This window comes from Conger conger, chromosome 18 (genome assembly GCF_963514075.1).
Source record: "Conger conger chromosome 18, fConCon1.1, whole genome shotgun sequence".
NCBI lineage: Eukaryota > Metazoa > Chordata > Actinopteri > Anguilliformes > Congridae > Conger > Conger conger.
This window is the reverse complement of record NC_083777.1, coordinates 14494436-14512187: the sequence shown is the minus strand read 5'-3', so window position 1 is coordinate 14512187 and position 17752 is coordinate 14494436. Positions and strand designations below refer to the sequence as shown.

The 17752-nt window shown below is 43.5% G+C and overlaps 1 protein-coding gene across 2 annotated transcripts; it reads left to right on the top strand.

Moving 5' to 3' along the window:
- Positions 1–460: 460 nt before the first annotated feature.
- rab23 (RAB23, member RAS oncogene family) lies at positions 461–17325 on the top strand. Of its 2 annotated transcripts, XR_009706381.1 has the most exons (8): positions 461–931; positions 7827–8062; positions 10523–10608; positions 11208–11364; positions 11832–11914; positions 12156–12248; positions 12770–16840; positions 16987–17325. XR_009706381.1 is itself a non-coding variant. In XM_061228034.1 (7 exons), exons 2-7 carry the CDS (start codon positions 7908–7910, stop codon positions 12907–12909), a joined length of 714 nt encoding a protein of 237 aa, XP_061084018.1. In that variant the 5' UTR covers positions 461–931; positions 7827–7907; the 3' UTR covers positions 12910–17325. The 2 variants fall into 2 exon arrangements, 1 of the variants encoding a protein (XP_061084018.1); XM_061228034.1 differs by having other exon boundaries at positions 12770–17325.
- The last annotated feature ends 427 nt before the right edge of the window (positions 17326–17752 follow it).

The following is a 17752-nucleotide window of genomic DNA, read 5'->3' as shown; positions in this document are numbered from 1 at the left end:
ATTAGAATGTTCAGTTAAAGAACAATTGCGTAAAATAAATCGAATCACTTATTTGTGATTTTACACATTAAATGGTATTAAACTATTTTATTCGCTGTACCAGTTTATATTTTTTATATATATACTGAGGAAATGTACAGCCTACCAACACTACTGGACAATATATTGTTTGGTCAACATTATGAAATAATCAAGACGTGGAAAGATCAGCCTGAGATACTAAAATATTAAGTTTTTGAGGAAGGGAGGGGAGACTGTGAAGTCACTTCCTTTGTGGCGCGTTTTGTGCGCCGTGGTTGTAATATAGGGAGCCCAATAACTGATCCAGAGTCAGCAAAAACAATGCTACGGTGCATGGAAAGCACTTGCGTCTGATTCAGGATCAGCGTTGGTTAGCAGTGTCTGCCTACAATGTTTACGACCGGATATCAAGAGCGTTTATAGCAACCGACTGCTCAGAGAACCAGACCAACTGAGACCGAGCAAAGAAATCGCGTGAAGATAATAGCTGGCTAATTATATTCTGTCCATGTCTGAATACTTCCGATCGTGAAAGGGTGTAAAACAACATTACGCCGTTCTGCTTCAACGGTTTTTGTTTCCATATACACAGCAATAGCGATAGTTAAGTTTTAATGATTAATGATATTCTCTAGCTAGCTCAGTTGCCAAGGGAAAGGGATGGGTAACGTTGCCTCGCTAGGCAACCTCAGGCCGCTTTGCTAACCAGTCCTTAAGGAGGATGTGCGTCAATGCTTCAATTATATATTTAGTTAGTTTGCTATTTAGCCACATGTAGATGTTATTCTGGCCTTGTTTTTGTTAGAGCCGACCTGAAAACGGGCGTGAAATCGAAGAGATCAGTTGCTCAATTTCATATTTCCTACGGGGTGTTGCAGCTGCAGAAGACAGACATGGTAACTAGACTCAGGTAAGGAAGAGCATTCCACTCGCTTGTCTGCTAACACGAACAGACGCCTGCATTTTTTGTTATCCATCCTCATAAGCAGCAAGCTACAGAAGCGTTACTTGTATTTTCTGGCCTAGCTACCAAACACGTTGTCATTTCGCTACTTCTAATGGCATCGGTTACGTACTAACGTTTGCTTGCTGATGATAGGTTGTAAACCAGCGAGTTAAGCTTTATAGACTTATGAAACATAACATGCCCCAACGTTAGCTATGTGCTTTGCAGTTTGCAATCATATATTGTTAATGAAGCACGCTATTTGTTGTCAGTGGAAAATGTTTAATTGTTTCAGTTATTCAGCCTAACGTTACCTCAGTTGGCTCTAGCTAACTGACTTTATTAGCCAGCTATTTGACTTTCCAATGCATTATTTGCTAGTTGCTTGTGCAACTGTTCTAGCTGTCCATAAGATTATCCAGGTCATTAGAATTGTATCCGTGTATGAGATCTCGTAGTAGTTTTGTCTTTCGTTGTGTAATATATTCTACTTTTAGGGTTTTATGATGATCGTGTTGTTTAAACCAGGTTGGAACCTAATTTCCCCTGGTGGGAAAATAAAAGTTGACTTTATTTATGCTGAAGGAGTCGAGCATGTGACGTGCATTTGCCTTGTTTTTTCATTGTTTTATAAATGCTAACTGAGGTTTTAACTAAGAGTAGCACATCTACCATGGTAAAGACACTTCTGTGTCTGAATTTAATGTCAGTAATGTTGAGTGGTTGTAAAATAAAATTTTCATTGAGGAGTTATTGTCTTTAGTCATCAAAAGATGAATAATGTACTAGATTCCCAAACAATATGATGAGATGATTAATTTCTTTATTCTGAAAATGAAGCTGCATGCCCCACCCCCTTCTCCATCCCCACGCCAATCAACCCGGGGCACACACACCCACACACCCGCTCAATTTGAGCTGGTGCATAATTCCTTGGTTACCTGTTGCCTGTCAGTGGCAGCAGTAGTGGCCTCTCAGGCAGGCACAGAACGGCTTGAGGGCAGCTGGCCGGGCAGAGTCCATTGTGCCGGGTTATTTTCGTGCTGCTGTTTGAAAGATACTCTCCACTTCCTGCCTCGCAGACCAGAGAGGGGCTGTGCCAGCAAGGTGTGTTTGCCTAGTGTTCGTCAGGGCAGCCCTGGTCGGTGTGGACACATGAGATTTTGCTCGTAAAGTGCACTTTGTTTGGGAAGCTGAATGCCGATTCTGTGTTATGGGTTTTGCACTCCTGCCAGGGGGCTACTTGTGTTTCCTGTTCAGCAGTTGACCAGGTAACATTCCGTCCTGTTCCCACTGGTTGTTACGGTGTATTTGTATGGTGACAATTTTCATATCTGAGACGAGCATGTGCATAAATAACTTGTGTTAGAAAACTTGTGACTATAAAATGGAATGACCACTGTTGCACAATTCTTATGTAGCTATTCATATCTGAGTATCATCTCCATTGAGATGGGGATGCCTGCCACTTCAGTCTGTAATGTGTTTTACAAGAGTTTACTATAGCACTGTCTGCTGGGGCTTTTGACCAACCACTTCTGTTTTTAATCCTTCTGGTTCATCGGTAACATGGCATCTTTCTGATGTCTCTGAGAAAAAAACACATTGCTTTTATACATTCAGGCTACTTGTGTCTATCTCAGATTGGCAACTGAAACCGATGATTAGGTTTAAGGTCTTTCCAATTGCCGCTTAGTTAACAGTGGTGGCTGTAAGCCTGGATTTAGCCTTTGCCAAAGGCGAGTTGTGGAGATTAACACTGCGCAGAGAGTGTCAGTCTGGATGTTTGCCAGCAGTGTGAATTCCTTTCAGAACTCCCCGCTGTTCGGGGAGCTGAGTGAGTAATGTTTGTGATGTAATCTCCGAAAGACTCGTTGGCATTTTTCGAGAAGTAGGCCAAGCTAAAAACAAATTCACTGGGACTCCAAAGCAAGAGCAGTAATGGGTGGAGCCGCCCGGGAATTAAGACCAGAATTGGCCCATGATGGAGGTTGGGGCACAGAAGCCAAACACAGAACCATCTGGTAACACTTTACTTGAACTCCTCCCCATGAGGCAGACATAACACTGCCATACCCATGACACCAGCTGTTACTAGATGGCATAACCAATGATGCCAGTTGATGCCAAATTACATAAAACTCAAACTTTTATCAGTAAATGTTATGACCAATGTAACTTGACCTCATCTATTATGCCATTTTATGACAGGTCTTGACATGTGTCTGATAGTGTCATGCCAACCTTAAGGGGTTCCAGTAAAGGGTTACTAAACTTTCCTTTGTTTCCTGAGAAGAGCGGGAGCCATCGCAGGGACTTGTTCAGGGCGGCTGTTGTGCGTCTCGCTGCTTCAACTCGGGCACGTGGCAGCAGGGCCAGGGTGCGTTGGGTACCGTGTTTGGTTTCTGTTCTTCGTGCGGGGGGGGAGATGGATGTTATTGCTGTTGGTCTTTGCCGCTATTGGCCTTGTAGGTGTGAGGCACAAAAGCCTTGCTCTCTCTCCCTGACAGCTGGCTTGTTTGCATTGGCTCAGGTGGGGAAACTAATGCCACTGTTGTATAGTTGTGAACCATGGTGTCTTTGATCCCAGACATTCTCTGTGGGGGAGTTGTTTGGGAAGTGCCTACATTTGTTTTTGTGGCAGTTGTTGTGCCAATACATGATCTTCATTGCCTTGATTCAGTAATTGGTTATATCAGTGGTCCTCACTCCTGGTCCTGGAGAGCCGCAGGGTCTGCTGGTTTCTGTTGTTACTCAGCACTTAATTGATCAATGAAAGCAGTTAATTACAGTTAACTCACTTCACCTGGTCTCTTGGGTCTAAATTGGTTACTGATATTAAGGCGAAAACAAAAACTAGCACACCCTGCGGCTCTCAAAGACCCGGAGTGAGGACCACTGGGTTATATTGATAAATGTGGTCTGCAATCAATTCCTTGCCCATTTCTTAAATAAAGCATTGTTTTATTAGTTCATAATAGTTGTGGCAGGTTTACACAATGTCAAACTTTGGTTCCGCTAGCTACCTACTAGACCAACGAGATTAAACTCTCTCTGGTCGGATCTAGCCAAAACCGTTGTGGCTTTACATGGGCTTCAATTTTAATTCTGAAGCAGCCAATAGACATGTTATTCAGGCCAGATTATTGTTTTTATTTATTTTTTGTTCACTAAGACACTGTTAGGTGGGGAAAAAAAGAAGTTTCAAATTAAAGTCAATATTCCCACTACAATAAAAGGAAGGATTTAGATGTGTCGCATGATGTAAGTTTGGGTTCCTTATCTGATAGTTAGACAGTATAGCAGAACGGGGCCAAACTTTGGCTCTTCTAACTGGCCTACTGTGGGGATGTGTATAGCTTGCTGGAGTGCTGTCGTGGGAGGGGACATTTTAATTGTTGGGGTATTGCCTTTCATTGCACATTAGCAACTCTTAGTCAATTGGGCACCTGCAGTGCTGGCTGTAGAAAAGTGCTTTTATGCTCCCCCCCCCAATCAAGTGTGAGTGCTTGGATACTGGAGTGGAAATTGCCAGCTAGCGGCTGGATAGATGTGCTGTAGAGGACATGGCTAGTATTACTGCATGTCCAAACTGATAGAGGATTTTGCAGCAAAGTGATGGGCCTATATTATGAATGGGCAATACTAATAGGTAAGAAAAAAAAGAAAAAAATAATAATAATACTGGCCTAAAGGCCCATCCCCACCTATGACCCTAACTAACGGTAACCCTTATGGTAACTAAATGGTAAATGGTAAATGGCAGGCATTTATATAGTGCCTTTATCCAAAGTGCTGTACAACTGATGCTTCTCCATTCACCCATTCATACACACACTCACACACCGACGGTGATTGGCTGCCATGCAAGGCCCCGACCAGCTCGTCAGGAGCATTTGGGGGTTGGGTGTCTTGCTCAGGGACACTTCGACACAGCCCGGGCGGGGATCAAACCGGCAACCCTCCGACTGCCAGACGACTGCTCTTACTGCCTGAGCCATGTCGCCCCCAGGAGCATCCACACTGATGAATGACAAACGTTCTGTCTCTTGGCTATGTCATCTGCCATTTTACACACCCTGTAAATTCGGTTGGATTTTGATTGCCTGTCAGTGTTTTATCTTTTCAAATTCCTCTGAAAGTGATCCCAACGCTTGTTGTTGTCATTTTAGTTCTAGTGTAGAGTAGTTGAGTTACAATATACTGTTCTATGTAGTTATAGTCCACCTGTGACAAATTGAATTGAGTGGACATAGTTTAGAAAAGCACCTGTGCATATTTAGGTCTGACAATTCCCACTGCATATCAGGACAAAAACAGAGCCAGGAAGTCAAAGGAATTCTCTGTAGAAAAAAATTGTGGCATAGATCAGGGAAAGCCTATTTCTAAAACAGTATTCCCAGGAACACAAAGGCCTCCAATTATGAAATGGAAGAAGTCTGGAACCACCAGAGCTTTTGCTAGAGTTGGCCGTTCAGCCAAACGGAGTAACCAGGCAAGAAGGGCCTTGGTCAGGGAGGTGACTAAGACACCAATGGTCACTCAAACAGAGCTTCGGAAGTCCTCTGCTGAGATGGTCTTCCTTCCAGCAGGTTCTCCCATCTCAGCTGCACCTCATCAATCTGGCCTTTATGGTAGAGTGGCTAGACAGAAGCTATGCTTGAGTAAAAGGCATATGACAGCCCCCTTGCTCTGAGAGCAGAAGGGGAAAGATTCTCTGGTCTAATGAGAAAAAAAATTGAACTCTTTCGGCAGAACTCCAAGCACTATGTCTGGTGAACACCAGGCACTGCTCATTGTCTGGCTATTACCATCCCTATGATGAAGCATGGTGGTGGCAGCATCATGCTATGGGGATGCTTCTCAGCTGCAGGGAGACTGGTCAGAATTGAGGGAAGGATGAATGCAGCCAAATACAGATACAGGTCCTTGAAGAAAACCTGCTCCAGTGTGCACTTGACCTCAAATTGGGCCGATGGTTCATCTTTCAGCACGACAATGACCCAAAGCATACAGCCAAGACAGAGTGAATTTCTAAAAATGTGCTTTCACTTAGTCATTATGGGTCATTGAGTGTAGATGGAAAAATTTATTTTTTCCTGTCAATTTAAGATCAAATCTACTGCACAGTGAGGTGGTCTGAATACTTTCTGAAGCTACTGTACACTCTCCGAGCACTTTTTTGGTGTTTATCAGACTTATTTTTTGGACTTCTATTGCTGTAGCCTATCCACTTTATGATGCCTTGTGTGTTCAGAGATGCTCTTCTGCATACCACTGTTGTAATGTGTGGTTATTTGCATTACTGTAACCTTCCTGTCAGCTTTGACCAGGCCATTCTCCTCTGACATCTTCCATTAACAAGGCGTTTATGTCTGCAGAACTGCTGCTCACTGGATTTTGTTTTTGTTTTTGTTTTTGCACCATTCTTTACAAACTCTAGAGACAAGTGTGTGTGTGTGAAAATCCCAGGAGATCAGCAGTTTCTTAGATACTCAAACCACCCTGTCTGCCACCAACAATCATTCCTTCCATGGTCAAAGTCACTTAGATCACATTTTTTCCCCATTCTGATGGTTGATATGAACATTAACTGAAGCTCCTGAGCCGTATCTACATTATTGTATGCATTCCACTGCTGCCACACAATTGACTGATTAGATAATCGCATGAATAAGTAGGTGTAATAAAGTAAAAATGTTCCTAAGAAAGTGCTCGGTGAGTGCTTATCTACCTTATGTTACTGAAAGTTTGCGGGAGATCTGATTGGTGACTGGTGGGCTGTGAAGCAGAGCTGACGTGAGTGACAGGTTTCTTTCTCCTGTCTTTCCTCGCTCGGACGGGCGAGTGAGGACGCAAAGCGCTTCCAGCTCACTGAGCAGAACCCCGGAGTCAACACGGCCATCTGGAGCGGGATGATGTCAGCGCAGGAAACCGCTGCAGAACCTCGCCCCGTCGGCCCGGGAAACGCACCGACCGCCTCTTTAGTCATCAGGGAGGGGAGCACCGAAGCGCCCCTCCCCCCTCCTAATTCACTGCGTTTGCTTTAGAAGGATGGTGGAGCAGAACTTTCCCTTCCGGCCATAAAAGTCTTTTTTTTAAATCTCACCGAGGTTTGCCACATGCTGGAGAAGTTTTATGGCCTCTACTGCCCGTTCCGATGAACGATTTTACAAATCAAACAATAACAACGCCGTTCTTTTTTGTGACGGCGCAGGAGTTCTTCGGTTGCTGTGAAACCTCAAAACGTGTCACCTTGAGGGGGAGACGCAGCAGATGGCAAATTCTCCCTAAGAGTTGTAAAATGTGATTTGGCCTTTTCCCCTGATCTGTCTCGGTCTTCAGTTTCAGTTTATCTTTTGTGGTTTTAAGAGCCCCCTACAGTCAATTCATGCTGTTATTTTAATATGTGGTTGTGGCAGTGGAATAGTCATGTGTCACAATAATTGAAATGCAAATGTGTTAAACCTCAAAGAAGCTGTGGCTCTCTTCCATTGTGCAATTTCAACTGCCTGCAGATGCATATGTTTTGTTGCAACAACTAAATGTGCAAGCACCATTATTCTAGTGGTAGAATAATGATTGAAGTAATTCCCACAGTGGCTGCCTCCCACTCAGACCTGCTGTCATAGTTGTTGTTGTTGTTGATGTTATTGCACGTTTTATTTCATACTGACAGTTATTGGCCAATTCATTTTGGTGATTCATCAAACGCAATACTTGCATAACATTTGTAAATGCATATTTTTGTTTTTAACTGCGTGGATGGATGTACTATGCAGGAGTTTTACCGTTGTGGTCCTGTGTTTACAATCAAAGAAGTCTCCATTTATATCTTCCTTTATGTGCTCTTCTGTAGCCTCAGGTAGTGTCACAGTGATCCTAGAACCATTCGGAACCAGAACCCGAGGAGAGGAGAGTCCCGGAGCAGCCAGCAGCCATGTTGGAGGAGGATATGGAGGTGGCCATCAAGGTGGTGGTGGTGGGTAACGGAGCCGTGGGCAAGTCCAGCATGATCCAGCGCTACTGCAAGGGCATCTTCACCAGGGACTACAAGAAGACCATCGGGGTGGACTTCCTGGAGCGCCAGATTGTGTAAGCCGGAAGCTTGTGGGGTGGGTTGGGGGAAGGTCGCGTGCCATCTAATGGTCCTGGCTGTGGTTCTTCAGTGCCTCAATGTGTCTGAGGCTTCTGCTTCAGGCTGAACCTCAAGCTGCTTTCAACCTGTGATGGTCCTGGTAGGACCAGTTTAAAGGTGTTTCTGAGATTGTTTACCGTTCCGTTAGAATTCCTGCCCAATTGTCTTGGTCAGAATATTATTACAAATTGGCATAAGGCTTGTGAAAAGCAATATATTCTTTGAAGGGAAAATGTGTTCCTTCTTTCTGAGGACATTGTGATGTTCTCCTAACCTAGTTTGTCTTAGTCTTGTCAGACATTTAACCCTTTAAAGGCCCACAGGCATCAGCGTTCTCTTCCTGGTTTTAGTGTCTAAAACGGCTACAAGACAGACAAGGAGTAGCATACGGTTTTTGAGAAGTCTCCTATGCCTTCTGTAGTAAGCTTTCCGTATTAACATTTAGCAACATCATCCAATAGTTATGCAAAAACATACATCATGTCACATGGGAAATCATTTTGCAAACAGCTCAGAAAAATAGCAGACCCTAAAATGCAATTGTTGGAATGGAACACAAATTGAAAGCTCCAGGATATGAACAGCTCAAAGATACTAAAATATGCGTGTTTTAGGTGTGAGATCACAAATGTGCTATGCTAATGTAACAATCACTATTGGTAATTGAAAATAATGAAGTTCTAGAACAACGGTCTAGAAACTGAAAAATGACCTGATGTCATTTCTTACATCGTCCATTTTCTAACCATTTGAAGAGAAGGTCATTTTTTAGTGTGTGCGGCACGACTATTGATATTAACACACATTATCTTGTGGAACATGAGAATGTGAGCAGGGCAGAACGCCCAAGTCTGCAGATACATCTGCTCTGGACAGGAGGGGCCACTCCGCAGGAATGCCAGAGAAATATGTTTTCCTCACTGTACCGGGTGTGACGAAGCAGACTTGCTGTCAGGAAATGCCAGAGCTAACCCTGAGCTGCTTTAGCCCAGTCTCTCTAATGGATTGGAGCCCGCAGCTCACCGAGCACAGCCGAGACAAAGCCGCGCTGGATCACATGCAGTTGAAGTTGTGTTTCGGTGCCATTGGTTAATCGTTTTATTTTTTTAAGCACTACAGAGATCGATTAAATAAAGTTTATTTTATTACAATAACCTCTTGGAAATTTATTTATCTGTATTTGTGACTGGTTAGTAAGTGATTTTGTAAGTCACAGTTTGGCTGTGTTTTGGAAGTTATTTAATTAATCAGTGATTTGGCTTATGAAGTTATTGATGATTAATTGCATCTTCGCTATATCAGATTGTCCTCCCAGATCTTCAGCAATTGCTTCAGATGTCTGGAGGTACGGATCATTCCAGTTTTTTCTTCCAATATCTGTGTACCAAAGACAGAAGCATCACCCAGGATTCTCTCTCCATTGAACAGGAATTTATTTAATTTCTCGTTCAGTTGCTGTCGGTTCCATTTGTTAAGGGAATTCCTTATGGATGGTGGGATGGCGTGGTTATGACGTCCGCAGTGGGTCTGTGGGATGGCGTGGTTATGATGTCCGCAGTGGGTCTGTGGGATGGCGTGGTTATGACGTCCGCAGTGCGTCTGTGGGATGGCGTGGTTATGATGTCCGCAGTGGGTCTGTGGGATGGCGTGGTTATGACGTCCGCAGTGCGTCTGTGGGATGGCGTGGTTATGACGTCCGCAGTGGGTCTGTGGGATGGGCGTGGTTATGACGTCCGCAGTGCGTCTGTGGGTTGTGGGTGTGTTTTCTGCAGCCCCAATGAAGTGCAGTTAAGCCAAGTTTCAAGTCTGGCACATGGCAAATTAACTGCATGACTGTCAGGGGTCATGTAAACACAGAGTGATGACCCAGACTTGAACCACAACAAAATAATTACTCCCGTTTCTTTGAACCAATCATCTTTCGAAGTCTGACATTTGTGTTCAGAAAAACAGTTTTCCTTGATAAATGAGACTAATGTCCTCCTCTTACAGCGCTCACACTTGTCAGTGGTTTCCTGGGTCGATTGGCCCCGATAACTGTAGGAATAATCTGATGAAGCTGTTGAATCATGAAAAGAAGCAGCAGCAGTTCCAACAGAATCATGGCTTTCTCTCCATCCTAAGTGTGTAATTGGGTTCATAACACCTGGGCTGTGTTATTTTGACTGAGGATCTGAGCCATTGATGTTCTGAGCTTGGGGGGGGTGGGGGCATTGAAGTAAATGCTCACAGTAAGGTGAACGATAATGATCGATTTTGATAGTGCTACAAGAATTAGTGTTCGTTCGGGGGTTGGAGTAGTGATTTGGCAGTTACCAGGTGTACCCCTGATCCCTGTTTTGGAGTAAGCCCGTTTAGGTCCGTGTCACGTGACCTGTTAAAACGGCGGAGCTGAGCGCCTCCTCTCTGTGCGGCAGGGTGAACGATGAGGACGTGAGGCTGATGCTGTGGGACACGGCGGGGCAGGAGGAGTTTGACGCCATTACCAAGGCCTACTACCGAGGTGAGGACCGTGGTGTGTGTCTGCGTGCTACATCACTACCTCACACCGCAGTGCAGCTCACCTGTACCTGATGATGGTTCAGGGCAGATGGAAGTGATTGCACTGGGCCATATAGTATCTTTAACAGACCCACACGCACATAGAGACACACACACACACACAAAAACAGAGAGAGAGACACGCATACTCGCACTCACAGAAATGCGTGTGCACACACACAGTTATGTTTAGAATAAATGGCAATGGAATTGTAGTTCCCTGGGACCCACGGCACCAGTAAACATGCTGCACAGTGGCCCAGTAGTGCGTTTGCGGTCGGCTGAAATTGGCATCTTGGGGGACACGGTAAAGAGCAGAACAAAAGGCACCAGAGAACACCGCCACTTCGAACCACCATTTTCGCAAACCACACGCTGCGAGATACGAGTTGCCATGGCCACCCAAACCAGTCATCTTCACTGCCAAGGGAGAAGGTGTAAACGAATAGATAAACAAGTCGAAGTTGCGTCTCGTCAGCGGAAATGCGTCTGCGGCTCGGTCACAGTTTGTGGTCGCGGAGGGAGCTGACCGTTCGGTTTATGTGTGCGGTCACTCTGCAGGGGCCCAGGCCTGCGTGCTGGTCTTCTCCACCACCGACCGCGACTCGTTTGAAGCCATCGTCAGCTGGAGGGAGAAGGTGGAGGCGGAGGTGGGGGACATCCCCACCGTGCTGGTGCAGAACAAGATCGACCTCCTGGATGACACGGTCATCAAGAAGTAAGACCACGCATCCATTTCCTACAGCCATCTCCTTTCTCAAAGGTCATTTAGAAGCTAAATCTAAACCTGAGAATGCAGAATCGATTATCCGGTCTGGGAGACCGTTATGGTTACATCTTTCATTGGGATGCATGATGGTACTCTGTTTAAGCCCCTGTTTGGTGCCGGTTACCACTGGGATCTGGGTTCAATTCCTAGGTTGGGAACAGCAGTGGTCCTCTTCAGCTTTTTTACCCTGTATTGTTTCAGTGAACATACAGCTGTAAATTCATAAAATTAAAAGCCTGAGCTTGATTTGGGTCTAAACAATTGTTGTTTTGACGGTTTTGTCCTGTTTGGGCCGTTTTGGGGGGGTACATTTGGGGCTGATTTGACGGGTGTACTGTTGGGCTGTTTTGAGGGGGGGGGTACATTCGGGGCTGGTTTCACGGGTGTACTGTTGGGCTGTTTTGGGGTGTCTGCAGCGAGGAGGCAGAGGGATTGGCCAAGAAGCTGAAGCTGAGATTCTACCGCACTTCAGTGAAGGAGGATCTCAATGTCAATGAAGGTGGGTCACATAGCAACAAGGTCACATGACCACATGTCTGAAACTGGTGTACCTTTTGGGCCTTAACGCTTCAGAGTTCAGAGTTTTGTGTGGTCTGATCGATGACATTCACTCAAAAGTAAACTTAAAAACAACAAAAAAACAAAATGAATCAACAATGTCCAAATAAATTTTTTTTGTAACTGGCACAGTGTAACTGTGGTGGAAAAAAAACACTTTTCTTTTCCGGATGTTTCCGCAGTTTTCAAGTACCTGGCTGACAAATACCTGCAGAGACTGAAGCAGCAGAGTGCGGAGGAGACAGAGGTGGTGCACACGACCAGCAATAAAATCGGTACGCTAATCGCTTGCCTTACTGCAGCAGTGCTCAGGTACTGAGTTTGGCGGCACGGAGTGATAAGATCCGCACAGCTGTTTGGCCCTTGAGCAAGGCCCTTAACACCACATTGCTCCCGGGGGATTGCTTAGTCTAATCATCTGTAAGTCGCTTTAGATAAAAGCGTCAGCTAAATCAGATGCAGTGTCATTCAAATATGTTCAAAATACACTTTGATAGAAAATAAAATGGCCCTTTTTCCATTAAAGAATGATATCGATACTTGAGAAAGTCATTTACAGTAGATCCAAATTCGATTTAGTGCAATGGAAAACGCTTGTAGTGATATAAGGGTGAAGCTTGCCAAAAGCATTGAAACAAGCTGAAGCAGAATACTGTTTGTTTGAGTGCACTACAAAGTTGGGTCATCATCCAGGCACTAATTTGTTAATGATACAGTAGGTAAATCAATATGTGGCCAGACAATCCAGCGTCTGATCCGGCATTGGCTAAAATGCCTACCGCCTTTCCCTTTGCAGGTGTGTTCAACACAGCGGGAGGTAGCCACTGTGGGCAGAACTCCAGCAGCGTGAATGGCTGTGATGTCATCAACCTGCGACCCAACCGACAAAGGACCAAGAGGAGCAAAACGCCCTTTGGCAGCTGCCGCCTGCTGTAAAACAGGCACAGTCCCCATAGGATCGAGGGCGCACGACTGGCTCTCATACGAGGTTCCCAGGCTTCACAGCTTCATACACAACTCAATAGGTCATTGGGCGATGTCTGTGTTGTCATATCCTGTCAAACACAGTCAGCCCGAGAGGTGCTCCAAGATGGTGGCTCCTCTCTCTGGGTGGACATTACCCGTGTTCTTGAGTTATGTTTGGCTGTGCAGCCTCTGTGCCTCCTTTTATCCCTGTGACCAGTCCTTTGTTGTGAAGCTCTCGGTGTAAGACTATCGGGGCTTCGCTGCGTCCGAATTGAATGCGGATTTCATAAACCTTCATTCCGACATTCCATAAGTGATATAAAATTGTTGTCCTTTCCGATGGCCCAGAGCAGCATAGCTTCCCGCTGACTCGTCAGCGATAACATATTTGTATGTGTACATATGCGATTTTCAGAGTACCATTTGTGCATTTTACTGTTCCTCTGTGCAATATGTTAGTAATGGTAGAGATATAGTCTACAGATTATTTGGTACTATTTTTTTTCCTTAAAAAGAATTTAATCTGCTTCAATATGTGTCATGAATATATATATGTAGTTACTTTTTCCAGGATATTTTTATATAACATAACTGTGTTTAGTGAATGTAGGCATTCAACTGCCTGAAAAGAAACAAAACTAATGAGTTAATATAGTGCCAAATTGTTTTGAAAACTTAACTACCTTCCTCAAAAACCCAAGACACAAGCTTACAAGGTACTTCAGCAGGTAATAGAATATTTGTTGTTAAACCTATGGAGAAGAGCATAATCATTTTCTGAAATACGAAGTCCAGTATGTTGTTTGAATGGTACTGAATTGTATGAATCACAGTGACTGAATCAAACTGTTTGGGGGACACTTGTTAGTTTGAGAACTTGCAGTGGACTGAATTGGTTTAAATGAACACTATCCAAAGCGATGCTCTGTGGCATTATAAACGCAGACTCTAGACGTTTGAGCAGCACAGGCACCTCATCCAGAAAGATGGAGAGGGCAAAGCTTCGTCTGGCGTTAGCCTTCACATTCCCTCCTTTCCGGGCGCCATTTTATCCGTTACGGGCTCCCCGGTTTTCTTGCCTTCACTCAGTTAGGGGGGGGGGGGTGAGGATCTGATGAACTGCAGGGGTTCCCAAAATATTGTGTCCTAAAGCTACCTAAAGCAGGCACCCTGTGTAGGAACCCCTCTTCAAAATTGTTTTTGTTTTTTAAAAGGGTTCGCCTCGGCACCCTTAAACAACATGCACTACCGGCTCAAATTATTTGCCTGTTTAACATGCTATTAGCATGATTACATGATTAGCTTTTCAAAATTGGGGGGGCTCAGTGGAAGACTTGTTGCTTATTAGTTTCATCTAAATATTTTATAGTTACAATAATCACAGTATTACCAAGGATGTGTATACTCAGTTTATTTTATCTGAGTGTTATAAAATAATGAAATTTTTCAAATATGGAAATGTAAACAAAATATTTTTAAAAGGGAGATTTTGTTTTTCTTTTCATTTTGTTTTGGACCCCCGGGGTCTGGGTTTGGGGGCCCTTGCCTTACAGAATGGAGACAAATCCCTGAAATGAAATTTATTTCATAAATGACACGGTGTTACACAGCCTTGGTAACAGTTGTATACCCTGTGACAGGAACTGAAGAGATATGGGTATAAACTCATGTCTTGTTTCCTTTTCTCACAGTCTGACTACAGGCAGGTGATTGTAAAAAAATATATAATATCCCCTTTGTATTGATGCCACTCTGCTAGATCCCAAATCTTTAAACGGGCCTTTTCATGTAGGGTTTCGCATTGAATTATGTTTACATGTTTATACAGTGTTTACTTTTCAATGTATTGTTGTTTTTCTTTCATTTAAAATGGAACCTCCACTGAAAGCATTTTCTCAGAGTATCTGTCATTTGATTCCTGTTCCAAAATTGCTCACCCTTTTGTTGAGAGCAGACCCTTGAGTGTAGTTCAGCCTTTGCTTGCCTTTTAAAGCTCAACAGTAGGCGTCAGGCATTTTGGACGGGGAGCCATACAGGACTTATTCTTAATTTGTCATCCTAAACAGTTTTAGGCTATTTTTTTTTCCACCCTTTTAATTTTCATGATTTTCCACAGCGATTCTGTGACTGCTACAGCATGCAGAATGCTGAGTATATAATGTTGCCTTATAATGAGATCTTTCCTTTTTTCCTAGCCAGGCAATGAAATAATGCAAGTGTCCACTGACCTCCCATTCCTGTTGTGACAGTTTGGACCAAAAGATTCTGCTTACACACAACAATACACACAAAACCGCCTTATTGTAGACCTCTTGCTTAACTTCAAACGGCAAGAATGTCATTTTCGATTGGCTAATTCTAACGATGCATTGTCCTCACAGCAGTTGAAGTATAAGCAAGTAAATCACATGGGCTCCATTCATACTGAATGCATGGCAGCATTTCCTAACTTCAGTTCAACTCAAAGCAAAATACAATTGGTGTAATGTCAGCATCACTAATTCTACTGACCTCTGTGGATCTAAACTCTATAGCTTGTGCTGAAACTCCCCTTGGCCACAAACTCTGGTCCCTTGCTCATAATGAGCACCAGTATGGTGAAATCCACCTTTCTAATGGCAGGGTGAAGCAAATGGTGATGCTGGCACGGAGTATCTGAGAGTTACACCTGTTTCTCTGTGGCCTGTAAGGTGTAAAATAGTCATTGGTTAATGAAAGGTTCATCTAGGTTTTCCAAGGGCAGCAGTGACTCCACAGACCTAGTCAGAGTTGTTTGCTGCTTCAAGGCTATTGTTAAAACCTGTGTGGGATAGGGTTGTGGTCATGTTGATCTTCGACACCAATACACATACACACGCACACATATGCTGTCCTCTACTTTATGGTGTGTGCATAATCGGCACCACAGAATGAAGCTCAGTGATTGGGTATTTTGTTTCATCGGGGAAAGTTGAGGGGAATTTGGCCATGGCTGGTCATGCTCATTCTACAGGCCTTTAGGTTATGTTCCACTGAAAACTTTGGTTTTCCAGATCATTTCAGTGGTACATGCGTAACATTGGTTTGGAACATGTTTTTTAAATCACCAGTCATTTTTTCAGAAACTTTTTTCATGAAAAAAAAGATGAAATTTCAGGATCTAACAATGAGATTTGTGACGCTGTACCTGCCCCTAAAGCTTTAACAAGAAAACTACACTCCTGGATATGGAAGTAAAGTCCTGTAATATTGTCCAAAATCAGGTTGAGAAAAATAAAAAAAAAATTTTTTAAATAATTACACAAATTTCACAATGAAAATGTAATAGTTGAGGGATGATTTGCAGCGGTAAACAGAGTGGATTTTTCGGTGGAACAGAACCTTGATGAGAGGAAGTGGAAAATGTGTGGGGTGTTTGTGTTGAGTGCTTTCCAGGGCTGGCTTGTTAAAAGGAACGATCTGTTCTTCCAGAAACCGGTCCCTTAGTGTGGACAGAGCTGAAATACACGGTTCCACAAGATGTTTTTTGGCTCTGGGCTCAAATCCAGCCAGTCCCTTTATATGCAGTGGTACCAGTCTTCTGATTGCTTCTAGAACCCAATCACAATGCAGTAGGCCTACATAAGCTCATAATTTTCTTGTTATTGTTAAAAGTGCAAGTTGCTGCTTCTATTAATTTTGCCCCTTAACCACTTAATTATGTAACCATAGTTTCAAACCCCCCGCCCCGCCCCTTTCAGAACTTGCATCAAACCAAGCTAACAGATCACTCATGTTATCCGTATTTTATAAAAAAAACAATAAGAACATTGAAAGTGCTCTTCACCAGTTGTGAATATGGAATATGGTGGCATGGTAACCCTGGCTTGTATCTTTGTTATTCTTGGTATGTGCCAGACTAAGGCACTAGTGTCAAACTCCAGTCCTGCAGGGCCGCAGTGTCTGCTGGTTTTTGGGGTGTTCTGGACACCCATGGTTCATTCAAGTCATTGGTTAAAGTATCCACACGCTTGGGGAACAAGGCCTTAATTGGCAGCTGATTGAAAGGAAACCACAAAAAACCTGCAGACACTGCGGCCCCCTGGGAATTCAGTTTGACACCCCTGCTCTAAGGCTTGGAGGAACTTTAAGCTCCGATTGGACAGGTTAAAAAAGTGTCTGTGATGTAAAACACTATTTCATCGTCTGTGACGTAAAAGTCATGGAACGCACAGAGACCCCTTTTCTTCCCCTATACTGTATTCTCTCTTGCTGCTTTATTCTTATAATTTCTTTAATCTACATATGTATCCTCCTGCATCCCACAGTGCAGTGCAATGACCTTCTGTCTGCCGCCTTATGTCACTTTGTGTATCATCAGGCTGTTTGATGGTTGTGTAAACATCAATAAAGAATGTATAGATTTGAGTACTTTTCTTGACGGGCCTAATAAATTATAGTTCTTGGCACACGTGGTAAAACGCAATTGACGCAGGACGAAGCAATTCACATTGGTGAACTTTATTATTTTTCACTAAATTAAAATATATTTTTCCATCATTTTGTAAGGTGAAAGTATTATAAGGTAAGTTACAATGAAATGGAAAACAAATTAAACCTACTTCAGTCTGTATGTATGATCAAGTAGCAGACCCGTTTTTGCACCATAATATCAGCACACAATTCAAAACCAAGTAACCAGGCAACTGTAATCAACTCCTTTAATTACTTAAGTGCTTGGTAACAAGGAAAACCAGCAGACCGCTTTGCTCTCCGGGACCATGGATGTTATTTTTCAATAAATACAAATATATTTTCCCATCATTTTGTCAGGAGAAAGTATTATTATGTAAGT